At 53.6% G+C, this 15,391-nt stretch overlaps 1 protein-coding gene across 1 annotated transcript; it reads left to right on the top strand.

Annotated features, from left to right (window-relative positions):
• The first annotated feature begins 224 nt into the window (after nucleotides 1–224).
• FMOD (fibromodulin) lies at nucleotides 225–12,278 on the top strand. The gene is made up of 3 exons (XM_006159174.3): nucleotides 225–421; nucleotides 3,131–4,116; nucleotides 10,483–12,278. The coding sequence occupies exons 2-3, from the start codon at nucleotides 3,138–3,140 to the stop codon at nucleotides 10,632–10,634; spliced, it is 1,131 nt and encodes a 376-aa protein (XP_006159236.1). The 5' UTR covers nucleotides 225–421; nucleotides 3,131–3,137; the 3' UTR covers nucleotides 10,635–12,278.
• Nucleotides 12,279–15,391: the final 3,113 nt, after the last annotated feature.

Here is a 15,391-nt window from a genome sequence, read left to right as displayed (position 1 = left end):
GCCTTTTTGACTTTAATGAGAAATCCAGGCTCTTCATAAGAGACTGTACAAATAAGTTCTAGAGCGCCACTAACTCATTCAGCAGGAAGAGACCCAGGGCTGCCAGAGCTCCGGGAAGATAAGTGAGTGGAAAGAAGGTGGTTTTCATAGCGTCAGGCCGACAGAAGGATTTTGCGTGGTTAGTGTGGGCCCCGCCCCTGCAGCAGAGCCCGAAAAAGCCAGGATCCCGGCTCCTCAGCCCCTCTCTTCACAATATTTGATTAGGAATTTGGGGGCGGGACCCTGGTCTGGCACACACACGCACACTCTCAGTAGACACTCTCACTCCTCTCTCTCTCTCTTTCTCTCTCTCTCACACGTTCTCCAACCCAAAGAGGCCAGACAGAGGGACGTGGTCACTCTCTGAAAGGTTCAACTTGAGGTAAGTTTGGTCATTTTACTTTGGTTTTTACTCCTTGTAGTTCCATAAAAGAATGACAGAAAGGGACTCGGAACAGGGAGAGGGGCAGGAGGGAGAAGTCCCTGCTCCTTCTCCTCACCTGGCCCTGACCCCCGGGGCGCTGGCAAGGGAAAGGGAGAGTAGAGAGAAGGGGGTCCAGTGTGGAATATTCTTCTGCAAGTCCCTCATGGGTGAGGGGGGCCTGCAGCTCTCAGGCATGGGAAAGTGAAGAACCCCATACCCAGGGAAGCCTTTCCCCTCCAACTCCTAAATCTCACTGCTCTGGGCTTCAGGGCACTTTGGAGGGCAGCCCAGGTCCTGGGTGACCTGCAGTCTCTCTCGCAGAGGGGCTGTGCTCCCTGAATGCTGATGGGGGTGAGTCGTGTGTGTGTGTGTGTGTGTGTGTGTGTGTGTGTGTGTGGCTGGGGTAAAAGGCGAGGACAGAGACGTGCTGAGAATTGGCCATGTGCAGAGAGCTGTGGACTGAGCTAGGGTTCCTGTCCAGGATAGGGGGTGACTTCTGGCTCAGAGTCCTCGACTCTCAGAGGGAGAGCCCTTTCCCTGGAGTGGAGAATTGAAAGCACAGCAGCGGCTTCCGAGTCAGCCCCTGACCCCCATTTCATTGAGTCCTAGCAGTTCACCTCCCCGAACTCTGGGCACAGGAGGGGTGCTCGCATTGCTGGAAACCACTGAAGGGCGCACAGCCCTGAAGCAGCATTGCTGGGAAACAGGACTAGGATAAGGAGAGGCGAGAGCTCTCCATAAAAGCACGTCTGCAGCCCTGGCTCTAAGGAGAAGCCAGAGTGGGCAGGTCGGGCACAGCCCTGGAAGGATGAGTCCTGAAGAGGAAGGTGACTCTCATCCGCAAAGGTGCCCAGTCTGGAAGAAGGAGAAGTGGAGACAGAGGCTCACTGTGCCAGGCCTCCAGACTGCCACCTTGGTCCTGCTGCAGCCCAGGGCTGTGCACGGAAAAATGCGCTGTTGGCGGCAGGCCGCTCCATCCATCTTCTGTCCTGGCCAGAGCCAGGGACCAGCCAGCATGCCCAGGCAGTGGGCAGTTGGGCCTGCTTCTCGAAAACACTGTGGCTCTTTGTCTGAGGCCTAAGGCTGCCTGAGGATGAGCCAGGCTGCCTGCTCCTCTGCAGCCAGGGGCTGATGGGAGGCAGTGGCCCAAGGAACTGCTCTCAGGGAGCAGCGAGGTCTGGGAGGGGTGGTGGCCAGAGGGTGACCCAGTTGTCAGGGTCCTTCCATCAGCTCACTGACCCGATGATGGCCTTTATGGTCCCCCCATCCTGTCCACAGTTGCTCACCCCAGCAATGAGGAACATGTGTCTCTTCCAGGCCAGGAGAAGTCTAAGATTTCTCTGTCCAAAGATCACAGTCACTGCCCTGGAAGCGCCCACTGCGCCCAAGGCAGTGCCCTGGCCACAGGTCCCCCAGGTAGTACTCCAGTAGCCACACCCAGTCTGTCATCTTCCATACCTTCAGTTTCCCCGTCAGATGAGCCCACACCCCACGTTTCTCTCCAGACCTGCCCTGCTCGCATCTCACCAGCACAGGAAGTTCAAAAGCAACAGGCTTCCCAGCCATGTGGGGGGCCTAGATTCAGAACCCGGTCATTACTGGGTGACATCATCAGTGTCATCCCTTGGAGCAGGTACCTTAGGATGGGGAAGAGGGTGCCAGACTCCCCCGGGCATTCCAGAGAGTCTCCACTTTCTAGCCCATTTTCCCGGGTTCCTGATTCATTTCTCTCGGCCCCACGGGGCTCTTGCCAGGACGTGCCTGGTGGAGCCTGAGGAGCACTAACATTACCAGACGCCAGAGAGGGACCTGGGCTAGCCCTGCCTCCAGCCACTTGGTGCTCAGCGCCGGTGCCCCGGTCTGGAGAGTTCTAAGTATGATTTGAAGGCCCCGCCCTAGCCAAGCTAAACGCGTGGCCACAAACCACCAAGTTCTTGCCTAGCACACTGTTGTAGACGCTGCTCTGGAGGGTGCTAGCCCATGGTGACTGCAAAGGAACCACTCCTCTCTCCAAATTAGAGACCCCAGCCTGCCCGAGAGACCAGCAGATCTTAAAGAAGTAGTTCAGATCGTCCCGTGAGCTCTCAAGCCACTTCCGGGTGTTTCCCAGAGACATGGAAAAAGCAAGAGAGCTTTTCATCAGCCTCTTAGGAGATGTTTCCCTGGGGAGTCCAGCTGGATGTGAATTCCAGCCTGGGACTAGCCCTCCCACTCCCTCCCCTCCTCTGCTACCCCCACCCACACACACACATACACACACACACACGCTCCCCCCCCCCACACACACACATACACACACACACACACACACACACACACACAAAGGGATTCTCGAGGACTTCCAGCCCCTTGACAGAACCTTCGGGGTTCAGAGGCTCCCAAGGCCCTGCCCCTCAAGAAATATGTGGCCATTCCTCCAAATTCAAGTTCCTTCTCATCTCAAAGACTGTTTCTGAGGCTCTAAGGTGAGGGGGAAACACGCTTGGCTCACCCAAGGCAGCTCAGTCTGGCTGGACTGAGTGCACAGAGCTGAGAAGGGACTCGAGGTACCTGCTCTCAGATGAGAGCATGAAGTCACATTTGCAGCGGTCACAGCTTAGGGCTGCCTGCTCAGCCCGACTGCCTCCCGGGGGTGCTCTCACACTCTGCCCTCTCTCCTTCTTGCAGAGACAAAATGCAGTGGGCCTCCCTCCTGCTGCTGGTAGGGCTCTGCTCGGTGTCCTGGGCCCAGTATGACGAGGACCCTCACTGGTGGTTCCAGTACCTTCGCAGCCAGCAGTCCACCTACGACGATCCCTATGACCCTTACCCATATGAGCCCTACGAGCACTACCCCTACGGCGTGGAGGAGGGTCCAGCCTATGCCTATGGCTCTCCATCCCCCCCAGAGCCCCGCGACTGCCCCCAGGAGTGCGACTGCCCCCCCAACTTCCCCACGGCCATGTACTGTGACAACCGCAACCTCAAGTACCTGCCCTTCGTCCCCTCCCGCATGAAGTACGTCTACTTCCAGAACAACCAGATCTCCTCCATCCAGGAGGGCGTCTTTGACAACGCCACCGGGCTGCTCTGGATTGCTCTCCATGGCAACCAGATCACCAGCGACAAAGTGGGCAGGAAGATCTTCTCCAAGCTGAGGCACCTGGAGAGGCTGTACCTGGACCACAACAACCTGACCCGGATGCCGGGTCCGCTGCCTCGGTCCCTGAGAGAGCTCCACCTCAACCACAACCAGATCTCACGGGTGCCCAACAACGCGCTGGAGGGGCTGGAGAACCTCACGGCCCTGTACCTGCAACACAACGAGATCCAGGACGTGGGCAATGCCATGAGGGGCCTCCGCTCCCTGATCCTGCTGGACCTGAGCTACAACCACCTGCGGAGGGTACCCGACGGGCTGCCCTCGGCCCTGGAGCAGCTCTACCTGGAGCACAACAACGTCTACACCGTCCCCGACAGCTACTTCCGGGGGTCGCCCAAGCTGCTGTATGTGCGCCTGTCCCATAACAGCCTCACCAACAACGGCCTGGCCTCCAACGCCTTCAATTCCAGCAGCCTCCTTGAGCTCGACCTCTCCTACAACCAACTGCAGAAGATCCCCCCCGTCAACACCAACCTGGAGAACCTCTACCTTCAAGGCAACCGGATCAATGGTGAGACCTAAAGGGGCACGGGGAGGGCCATCTGTTTGATTGCAAAGACCCTGTTCTGAGTGCCAGTGGCAAGACAGAAGAAATAGGAGTAGGAGACCCAGACAGAGCCTAGCAGTCGGAGCCCTGCACAGGCGGTGCACAAGAGTACACGCTGACGCTATGCCGCCATGTGCAGACCATCCCTGGGGAGAGGGTCGGTGCAGAGAGCACATCCCGGGAGAGGTAAAGTCCAGGCCAAAGACAAGTGGGCACGGTGGGAGGGATGCAGGAAGGAGCTATTCTGGGACTGGGAACTGCCACAAGGAGAACTGTCACCTGTGGGGGATAGCCAGGAAACGCCTGCAGCAGAGAGGAAGGGACCGGTACTGAGAAGCAGTGAGGGACGAGTTTGTGGAAGTGTGGGAGCAGATAGTTCATAGGGAGAGAGGCTGAAGTTTGAGCTTGAGGGGCCGTCTTGGGAGGAAGGTGGGCTGCTGAGAAACCATGACGCTTGTCCTTTCACCACCCCGGCGAGGATGAGCGCTCTGCTCTCACTCGGCCCGCTCCTCCTCTGTAGCCTGGGCTCGGGTTCTGGTGTGTGTTTAAACAGAACACTGGTGGACAAGCGTGCAGCCTCAGCTGGGCGAGTGCTTCTGCTCAGCGCTCCCTGGAGGACAAGGAGCCCCTGGTGGCAGGGCAGAGATCCTCCCTAGGGTAACAAGAGCTGGAACACCAGGAAGCCTGAGGGGCAGGGGGCCCTGGGCTTCTCGTGTCAGCGCTTCCCTGCAAATGCCTAAAGGAACAGAAAGGGCGGCCTCCGCCTCTATCCCTGCCTCTAGAAATCCAAATATCCATTTTAGATGGACTATCAGGAGGCCGTGCAGCTCCCTTCCCTCTGAGAATCTTATGTTCAGAATGAGCTTCCAGAACCCTAGGGCCCCTGATGTCTTAATCCCAGTTGGAAAGCACTGAGCCAGCATTTAACCTCCCTCCTCTGTCAGCACGTCCCCCTCTCCGTGGGGAAGAGAGGCCTTAATGACGCTGGCAAAGGCTTTGAAGTAGAGTCTGCTGAGAACGCCTGGCCACCAAAGCACCCTGGGGATGGACCATCGAGCTCGCCCTCTCCTTCCTCCCTCTGTCCATGCTCAAGGATCAGGAGAGTCATTCAGCAAGATGCTGACGAGCCAGACAGCCCTCCCTGAGTGGGAGCAGCACCAGCCCTGACTGTGATGGGGGGCAGGCAGGCGAACTGAAGGGGTGTCTGTGTGGCTCTCTAGGTTGAAGTGCAAGACACCATCGTGTCTGGTTCAGACTGTTTTTCCTGCAGTTTGTCCTTTAGGATCTTGTTCCCAGGCAGAGGTGGGGTCCTCACAGACATCGTGAAGCGGTTGCACATTGCAAAGGGTTTGACATCAACTCATCTATCATCCACCCAGCAGTCACCACACTTACCGCCAGCCTCAGCTCGGGAGGACTGGCACGTCAGGGACGTCCCGCACATGCTGTGCCTCGCCAAGTTTGGCCCCGAGAACGTGACGGCAAAGAGCAGCTGCTGAGGAAGGAATCCATGACTTAGTACCTACCCTTCCGTGTCCTCGGAGAAGGCGGGGGGAAGGACTTGGTGTCAGCACCCTGCCATCTCTCTGCCTTCCTGAAAACACACCTGTGCTCCGATGTGGAGTGCCACCCCTTCTGAAAGCTTGTCAGAAAACAAGGTCACTTTAGTGAAGTGCTCTAACATCCTGCAAGAAAGTTCTCCATTCGACCAAATATCTCTATTTTTTTTTTCAGAGAGATTTTTGCTATAGGGCACGTGTGCTCGCTAGAGACAGAGAGACAGAGAGACAGAAAGCAAGAGATCACCCCCTGGGAGGATAGCCATGTCACCATCCCTTCTTCTTCATTCTCTTCTCAAGATTTCGGGCACACACACACACACACACACAGCGTGAGTTTTAAGATGAAGATGCCCAACCTGAGACTCGAACTGCCGTCAACTACGTGGGAGTCCAAAAACGTAAACATTAGGCAATTTGCTGGTTCCAGCCTAAAAATGTTCAAGGTCAGGACCAGCAGTTGGCTTAATGGCTATGTCGCTGGACTCTCATGTAATCGACCACGGTTCGAGTCCCGGACCCAGTGGCTTAAACTCATGCTAGGTGTGCGTGCGTGCCCAAGATCCCGAGAGGAGAATGGAGGAGAAGCGATTGTGGCATGGCCATCCCCCTGGGGGGTGATTTCTTGCTTTCTGTCTTTCTTTCTCTCTGTGTCTTTCTGGCAAGCGCACACAACCTATAGCCAAAACCTCTCTAAAAAACAAACAAACAAACAAAAAATTCAATGTCTACCTAAAATCCCTATAGTATGATTTCTTTTTGTTGTTTTTAGATTTTTGCCAGAGGGTATGTGTGCTCACTGGAGAGAAACAGAGACAAAGAGAGAGGGAAAGTGAGAAATCCCTCCCCTCCAGGGAGTGGCCACACTGTAATCCCTTCTCCTCCATTCTCCTCTCAGGGTTTTGGGCACACACACACACACACACACACACACATGCACACACACCCCACGTGTTTTTCAAGCCTCAGGGTCCAGGGGTTGACCCATGGGTCAGCCACGTGGGATTCCGCACTTTCAGCAATGTGGGATTCCGTGGTAAAGACCACGCCATCTGCTGGTCAATCCCTGATGGTGCCACTCAAGCCCAATCCCCTCCATTATTACCATTTAGTCTCTCTCCCAGCATTCTCTTTGGACAAAATAAAATTAATACCTTATTTTCCTTAAATTAGTGAATTAATATCAGTAAAGCACTTGATCCAGGGTCTGACATATGATTTAAAAACCAATACATAACTATTATGATTAACTTTTATTTTCCCTGGCACCCTGAAGTTGATAGCTAGTTTTGGGTGGTTGTGTTTTTTTTGTTTTTCAAAGATGGGGAAACTGAGATGCAGACAAGATAGTCATCTCTCAGGGTCACTCAGACTATGTCGTATAGAACCCTGAACTCCTGCCTTCAGCACCAAGGGACAGAGAGCCAGCCACCACTGCCGTGGTGAGCGATGCCTCTGATTCAGACCTCCGGCAGGAAAGCAGCTCCTGGTCAGCCCTCCCTCCTATGGCAACTGCGAGGGACAGTTCCCTGCCTGGCCAGTCAGGAACCTGGGGTGGGAGTCAGGGAAGGTGGGATTGCAGCAACCCTCGGGGCGGGGGTGGGGGGGGAGGTGTTAAAAGAACAGGGACCCAAGGGCCTGCTGGGGAGTAAGACACCATCCTTTCCCTCCCGGTCCCTTTCCATCAGCGCTCCCTCAGTTTTTCCAGCCTGGCAACAGCGGGGGAACACAGAGTGGAATGTTATTCGGAAGCTTTGGGACCCACTGGAGCAGGGCGGTAGACCAGGAGGAATTTGGAAAGATTTATGTCAGTGTTTAATCTGGGCTGGAAACTGTCTTCCAGAGCTGCCAAGCAGAAGCCCAGTCCTATTCATAGGCTTGGGGGAGACAGGCGGAGCTTGGTGCCCATGTGTGGCTAGAATGTATCCTCGCTGGGAGTCCTGCACCCCTCAAGTATGCCCAGATGCATGCATCCACGGCTGGGCTCCAGGACTCCAGCAGACCATCTTGGGGCTCCAGACCCAAGGACGGTTGGAAGTGATACTGAGGGAGGGCCATTGCACACACTCTTGTCCCCTCCTTGCCTCTCGCTCACTCAGAGGCCACTAGTCTATTTCCCGGGACCAGAAAGGGAACAGCCCAAAGCACTCTGATCTTGCAGCCCCCGTGAGCACTTTCTAAAGACTGGTATTTCCTGGTCTCCCCACTCATCCCGGTGTCAATTATTCTTTGGGCCTGGATTTTCTGTCTTACATTTGCAGTATAAGTTATTCTGCTGAACTCTCACCCCATTTCATCTTGGTCAGCTTTTTTTTCTTCTTTTCTATTTTTAAATTGCCAGAAAGAGACAGAGAGGGAGAGGAAGAGAGGAAAAGCAAGAAAGCTCCCTCCCCTGGGACGTGGCCGCACCTGAATCTCTCCTCCAGTTCTCCATCCTGTTGGAATTTGGAGCATGCACACACATATGCCTGGGGTGCTTTTTTTAAGCCACTGGAGCCTGGATTTGAACCATGGTCAGCTATGTAGAATCCGGTTTCCTTAACCACTAGGCCATGAGGCCAGCCTATCTTGGTCAGTTCTTAACAGAGGTTGAAAACAGTTGATAGTGCTGCTTTCAAAGCACTTTCTTCATCAGCCTATTTACACTTTGCACCGTCTTCCTTGGAGCCATCATTTCCACACCATGACCTCCTTTGAGGGGCGTCCCTGCCAGAAGAGCAGTAGAGAAGCCGATTTCGGCTCCCCCTGCCCAGCCCAGACTGACGCCCACCTGCTGGCCACCTGTCAGCTGGGGGGTGTAAAACGCAAGCCCCAGCTTTGAGTCTGCCCTAGTGTTACAGCCTCCAGGGCTGGACACGTGCACGAGTCTACCCTCAGGACCTCGTGGGTAACTGTCTAAATCCCTTTGCAGGAAATGACAGAGCAGTTTTCCTGACACTCACTCACCTTATAAAAGACAGCCCTGAGAGGCTCCAGCAGCTTCCGGCTGTGGCTGTCCCAGCCCCAGAAATCTCTCCTTTTAACTTCTCCTGATCTGATGCCATGGAACTTTGTCTCTTAGACAATAGCACTGTCCAACAGCCCTGGCTTCTCTGACAGCTCTCCCTGCGTTCTGGGCTGGTCGTGTACTTACTCTGGGCTCTGCTTTGTTGCTCCTGAAAACATACCTTCTCCTAAACCCATGCCACCCTTTCAGCCTTCCTCTACAGGTGGCGCTTTCCACCTTAGGCAGTGAGGATTTGCTGAGACAGGCCAGCACCTGGCACCTGCCCAGCCACCTGCAGAGAACCTACCCTTTACTTGAGAGTTTTACCTGCAGGGTGTTACCTGAGTTCCTGGTTTTGCCTTTCAAGCGACTGACCCAGACAGGAATGGTTGGTTACCAAAGAGGACAACCAAAAGAGAACTGGTCTGCTCAACCCGGGCCAGCTGGAGGGAGGACAGGGTGGACCACAGCAGCAGACTTGAGTTAAAACCAAACAGGGTCTGGCTCTGTGGCCTGCTGGTTAAGGCAGCTGGATCGCACATAGCTGACCGTGCAATTTGAATCCCAGACCCAGTGATCTGAGAAAGATGCCAAACATATACATGCACACCCCAAATCCTGACAGGACAGAGGGATGGAGAAGAAGGGATTTCAGCACGACCAATCTGCACGAGGGGTGCTTTCTCCTCTCCCTCTCTTTCTGACTTGCCCCTAGCAAAAAATAAAATCAAACACAAAAAATATAATAACAAAAAACTATTGCATCTATTGTTTTTAGAGATTTTTAATATAGGAAACATGTGCTTATTGGAGAGACAGAGAGAGACAGAAAGCAAGAAATCACCCCCAAGGAGACATAACCACACCACAATTCCTTCTCCATTCTCTTGGGATCCTGGGCACACATGCACATGCGTCAGTATGAGTTCTAAGTCTCTGGGTCTGAGACTCAAACTGCGGCTGACTACATGGGAGTCCAGCGATGTAACTATTATGCCATCTGCTGGTCCCAGAACTATCGTATCTATTAGGATTATGAAGTTTGGGGGGACTCTTCCAAAAAGGAGACTTCTTTTGGGAGTAAAAAGAGTAGGCTATAATCTTATTAAATGCAATGGGCAGGAGATTATTTATTTGACTTTGAGGTCCACAGGAGTCCCAGGAAGCACCCTGAGTGTCCAGCCTCCTTGAGCCTCAGAGTCTCTCGCTCACTGCCCAGTAGGACTCGGAATAGAGTACCAGCCCTGCAGCTCTGGTACTCACAGACACTTGTCTCTTGACCCGGGCTGTCTCTCTTCAATTTCCTACCACTGTATCCACAAAGTGGCAGGACATATATGCAAGGTTGAGGTCCCTTCACTTGCCCAGTCTTCCTTCTTGAATAGCAATTCTGCAAAGCTTTCCCTCTCCAAAAGCAATCAAGTACTCTAAGTGGCTGATGTTGCTCTCTGCTACCCTCTGCTTCCCCCTGCTGCCCACATGTGGGAAAAACCTCAGGTCCTGGCAGGAAGGACACTCAAGGACAGTCAAGGGTCTGCAGAGTATAAAGTACAGCTAGGGAGGCGGGGAGGAGGTGATTAGGAGGCTGAGCTACAGATGCAGGCAGAACCCCCACTTTGACCCTTCTGGTGCCAGCCAATCTGACTGCAGTCTTGGGAAACATCTGCCCCCACACTCCCAAGTTCCACCTCTGGCGTCAGAAGTATTTAAGCAGCTTCCCAGAGGCTGCAAACCCAGCTCGATGATTGGGCTTCTCCACCCACTCTGGACCTCTCGTCCCCACAGAGTTCTCCATCAGCAGCTTCTGCACCGTCGTGGACGTCATGAACTTCTCCAAGCTGCAGGTGCTGCGCCTGGACGGGAACGAGATCAAGCGCAGCGCGATGCCGGCGGACGCCCCCCTCTGCCTGCGCCTGGCCAGCCTCATCGAGATCTGAGCGGCCCTCGCACTGGGCGCTGGGCTGAGAGCCCCCACTGCATTTGGCTTGATGGTTTGGTTTGGCTTTTGCTGGCAGGTCTGGGACAGACCAGGTGACAGAGGTCCACAGTTCCCTCTTCAGTCTTTTCCCTGTAGGCAGGGTTGGGGTGGGAGGTAGGGCTAAGCAGCCTTCTGCTGAAGACATAGGCCGACGTTTTCTCTTCCCCAGGGTCAAAAGGGGTGGCAGAGGGAGCAGTCCCCGGATGTCCCAGCCCCAGAAATCTCTCCTTTTAACTTCTGATGATCTGACGTCATGGAACTTCAAGAGTGTCTTGGGCAATAACACTTTCCAACAGCCCTGGCTCTCTGACAGCTCTCCCTGCATGCTGAGTGGGTCATGTACTTACTCTGGGCTCTGCTTTGTTGCTCCTCAAAACATACCTTCTCCTAAACCCACGCCATCCATTCAACCTTCCTCTACAGGTGGCTCTTTCCACTCTAGGCAGTCAGGATTTGCAGAGACAGGCCAGCACCTGCCCAGCCACCTGCAGAGAACCTACCCTTTTGTCTGAGGTTGAACAGATACAAGAGCCGCCTCTACCACCCTCACAAAGCTCACCCCTTGAAAGCCTCCAGACTGGGGGTACCAGCAGGAAGATCATATTCATAGCCTGATGCAGGTGCAGACAGCCAAGGCTTAGGTAAATGCTCGGGGCTGTGATCTCGCAGCCAGGCAAAAGATGTGTCAGACTTCAGAGGAAGAAAGGCCAGACTTTGCTTATGGCCAGCAAGCCTAACAGGCCCGCATGCCTCAGACGGGCTCCACGAGGAAGCAGTCCCAGCTGTGCCACTCCTGACCAAAGCTCTCTGCATTCACAAAAGCACCTCGCTCGGATATTATCCCCAAAGGTGGAGGCCATGTGGTTTCCAAAGCTTGAGAAAGACAGTTTGTCCTCTTCCTTTATCCAAGCAGGAGGCTGCTATGTCCTGGCGGGAGAGGCAAACTCCAGCCAGCCCTGGACATCCCTAGGATGATTATGCCATATTAAATGACTCTTCTTAAGGTCAGAGATTAATGCGCTAGCTCTGGCCAGAGCTGCCCATTGGCGTCCATGAAGCCCAGGCCATGCATCCAAATCTGGCTTCGCTGGGCATGAAACCCTCTGCTTCCACACCTCCCCGCCTCTCCCCATTGCTGAAGGGGCCTGTTGCTTCATAGCTTGGCTGCAGAGCAGTGAGTCCTGCCTACTTCCGAGAGGCAGTGTTACCCGGGGGCCTAACCTTCCAGCTGTTTGGGGTGTGTTGGAATGGAGCCATCCAGGTAGCCAGGGACAAGGCCTGTGGAGGAGAGTTAGCATGGTCTGGTCCCTGCCAGAGGCCATTACATCCCCAATACCTCGCATATTTCAGAGCAGCTTCCCCTGGGGAAGGGACGGAGAGGGAGTCCTTGGACTATGTTCTGGGCCCCAGACTCTGAAATCCACAAAAGCCAAACCAGCTCATTTCAACAAAGGAGCTCTGATGAGGGGCAAGGCTGTCCCGTCCCAAGGCCCTCCAGACAGCATCTGCATGTGAATGCCATCATGCCTCTATAAAGGTCCTGATTACAGGAAAGCATGAGTGGTGGCTCACCTGACCAATAAAGTTATTCTACGGTTGCATCTGCAAGCATGGAGTGAATGGGGCAGGTCTGGAGGGCTACTTTAGGGGCCACACAGGCCTTGGGTCCATGAGGCCTCTTTCTCCTCTCTTTGCTTTGGACAGCTACAGCTTAGAGGTTTTAGGTTTGGTTTTGGGGTTTTTTTAGAGAGAGATTTTTGTTCTAGGGCATGTGCGCTCACCAGAGGCCAGAGAGACAGAGAAAGATAGAGAGAAAGTGAGAAATCACTACCCCTCCCCCCCATGGGATGGCCACACTGCCATCCCTTCTCCTCCATTCTCCTCTCGGGATTTTGGGTATGTCACACACACGTGGCTGGAGTCAGTTTTAAGCCACCAGGTCTGGGACTCAAGCTGGAGTCAATCACATGGGAGTCCAGTGATGTAACCATTATGCCACCTGCTGATCACGAGGATTTTTTTTTAAAGCTACAGTTAGCAAATGTTGTGTTCTAGAAGTCCTTCTTTAAGTTAACGTCAATCCTACTGTCTACACTTTACTTTCCATTTACCCCCACCTCCCACCCCCAAGAGATGAACTGGGTTTTGTTTGTTTAGAGGTTTTTGCCTTAGGTCTCATGTGCCAGGGGAAGTGGGGAGGAGACAGTCAGTGACAGGGAAAGTGAGAAATCACCCCCCCCCAGGGGATTTGTGGGTACTGGCCACACCGAAATCCCTTCTCCAATCCCTTCCCCTCCATTCTCTTCCCGGGATCTTGGGCATACATGCACACCCCCAGTGTAATTTTCAAGCTACCAGATCTGGGACTCAAATCTCAGTTCCTCATGTGGGAGTCCAGTGACATAACCGCTACACCATCTGTTGGCTCAAGAACTGTTTGCTTTTGTTTTTGTTTCAATCACTCCAAGGCTTTCCTCCTTCTGTGGCCCTGTCCTATCAACCCAACAATTCTGGATTTGCTGTGTCTTGGTTGTTATCTGAACTGCTACTTCCCTCTAGTGGCTTCTGTGTGGAACTGAGGGCAGCCAAGCACACACACCGGTTTGGTCCTGGAAGAGGAAAACAAGCCCTGGGCTGCCTGTCCCTGACTGTATTTATCCCCTCCGCGCACGTATCTGGGAAATCTTCAAGCACCAGATGTTGTGCTATGTGCTCAGCCAACATCGTGTGAGTTAAGAGGGTAGATCAGGCTAACTTTGGGGACAATCTGCTATTTCGTGGTCAGGAAATAAGGACTGCTGTTTGCAGAGCGTAGGACCTGCCATTCTGCGCCAAGCATGTTCAAGAGTCATGACTCCGTCTGAGCCAAAGTCAGCTAATTTGATGCTAATTCTCTGGAGTGAGAGGTAGGTAGGAATGTGAGTGTGTGAGACCATCAGAAAGAAATCAGAACTCTCACTGCAGGCCTCTCTGCAAGGACAGCTAGGTAAGTGTTTGAAATGCCATGTGGGGGCCAGCAGGTAGCGTGGTGGTTAAGGTGCTGGACTCCCACATGGCCAACTTCAGTTCAAGTCCCAAACCTGGCAGCTTGCTTTCTCACTTTCTCTTTCTCTCTCTGGTCAGACTAAAAGTAATAATAATAAATAAAATAAATAATTCTTTAAAATAAAAAAAAACCATGTGAAGGAGACAGACATGACACACATGAGGAACTACCCAAGCTACACAGAGAACCCTTCTGCCCCTCAGAGGGCACGCATGCTTGCCAGGAGAGATAGACAGAGAAAGACCCTCCCCAGTGGGGCATGGGCACACCGCAACTCCCTTTCTCCAGCCTCTGGGAATTGGGCACACATGCACGTGTGTCTGGCAAGCCCTTCGAGGCACAGGGCCTGGGACTTGAACCACGAGGTCAGCCATGTGGATCCAGCTCCCCCCAGGGCCAGACCTAGTTTTGCTTTTTAGTAGCTTCCACGAACATCCCAACCACGACAGAGCAGGGAGAAGAAACAGAGCCAGGCCCAGCCCCACTGCAGGGCCTCCATGTGGAAACCCAGAGCTTCCCAAAGAACAGATTGTCCCTCAGGCTCAGCTGACCTTTTCTTTCTTTCCTCCTCCTCCTCCTCTTCTTCTTCTTCTTCTTTTTTCTCTCTCTCTAGGACTCATTACTCACCAGAGAGAGAGAAAGCGTCCTCCCCCATGAGGGACGATCACACTGCAATCCCTTCTTCTCCATCTCCTCTTGGGGTTTTGGGCATGCATGCACACACGCCAGGTGTGTTTCTCAGGCCGCCGGGTCTAGGACAGCAGCCCCGCAGTCGGCCATGTGGGAAAGTGCCGCCTTAACCACCTGGCCTGCAGCTGGCCCAGGCTACTCTGTTCCTACTATGCAGTCCGAGATCCTGTTACCAGGTTACCAGGTGTGTGGCGGACACAGGGTAGACAGGCAGTCCTGAGCAGAGAGAGTCCATCTTACTTTGGGGAGTGGACCTAAGTCTGTCCTGGTAGCATTCACAGCTCCTTTGTGAATTTTCCAATTGAAATTCACTCTTCAGGGATGAAGGTTTACTGAGTGCCAGTGGGCAGGGAGTGGGGGTCCTGCAGAGGACAAAAGCACACAGTCCCGCCCTTCGTAGTCTAGTGTGGCGACAGACTTTGGACGACAGTAACAGTCGCACTGAGGATCACGTGGCTTCAAAGTGAGAAAAGTCTGTGAAGGAGGGAGACTGCTAGAGCCGGACCTAGATACTCTGAGGCGTGGAGGCGTGGCCATCTAGACGGAGCCTGGAGGAGTGGGCCAGGCAGAGGAAGCGGCACACATACGTAAAGCAGAAGACACTTCGGAGACATGGGACAGCAAAAACGACTGGAGCACAGAGAACGAGGGAGAGTTTCAGGTGATGAGGCTGGAGGGGGAGGCGAGGACCAAGCCACCTAATGCCTCTATTCCCTTATCTCAGGCACGAGTGCCAAGAAACTTAACTGCGGCTGAGTAGCTGTGATCTGAAATGCTTGGAGCCAGGAGTATTAGGGTTTCAGATGCTTTCAGATGTTGGAATATTTGCATACACATCATGAGATATCTTGGGAATGGGACCCAAGTTGACATGCAAATTCATTTCTGTTCCATATACACCCTATGGACATAGTCGGAAGGTCTTGTTTTGTTTTGTTTTTTAGTTTTGCTGTAGGGTGCATAGGCTCACCAGAAATAGG

This window comes from Tupaia chinensis, unplaced genomic scaffold (genome assembly GCF_000334495.1).
Source record: "Tupaia chinensis unplaced genomic scaffold, TupChi_1.0 Scaffold000627_1, whole genome shotgun sequence".
In the NCBI taxonomy this organism is placed as follows: Eukaryota; Metazoa; Chordata; class Mammalia; order Scandentia; family Tupaiidae; genus Tupaia; species Tupaia belangeri.
The sequence above is the reverse complement of the archived record's forward strand: the minus strand, read 5'-3'. Positions and strand labels throughout refer to the sequence as shown.

What these genes read in the sequence shown, in the direction of transcription:
- FMOD (XM_006159174.3), top strand. Translation starts at nt 3,138, where the DNA reads ATGCAGTGGGCCTCCCTCCTGCTGCTGGTAGGGCTCTGCTCGGTGTCC. An exon ending in TCAAGGCAACCGGATCAATG is followed by an intron (nt 4,117 to 10,482) that starts GTGAGACCTAAA and finishes TCGTCCCCACAG; the next exon opens with AGTTCTCCATCAGCAGCTTC.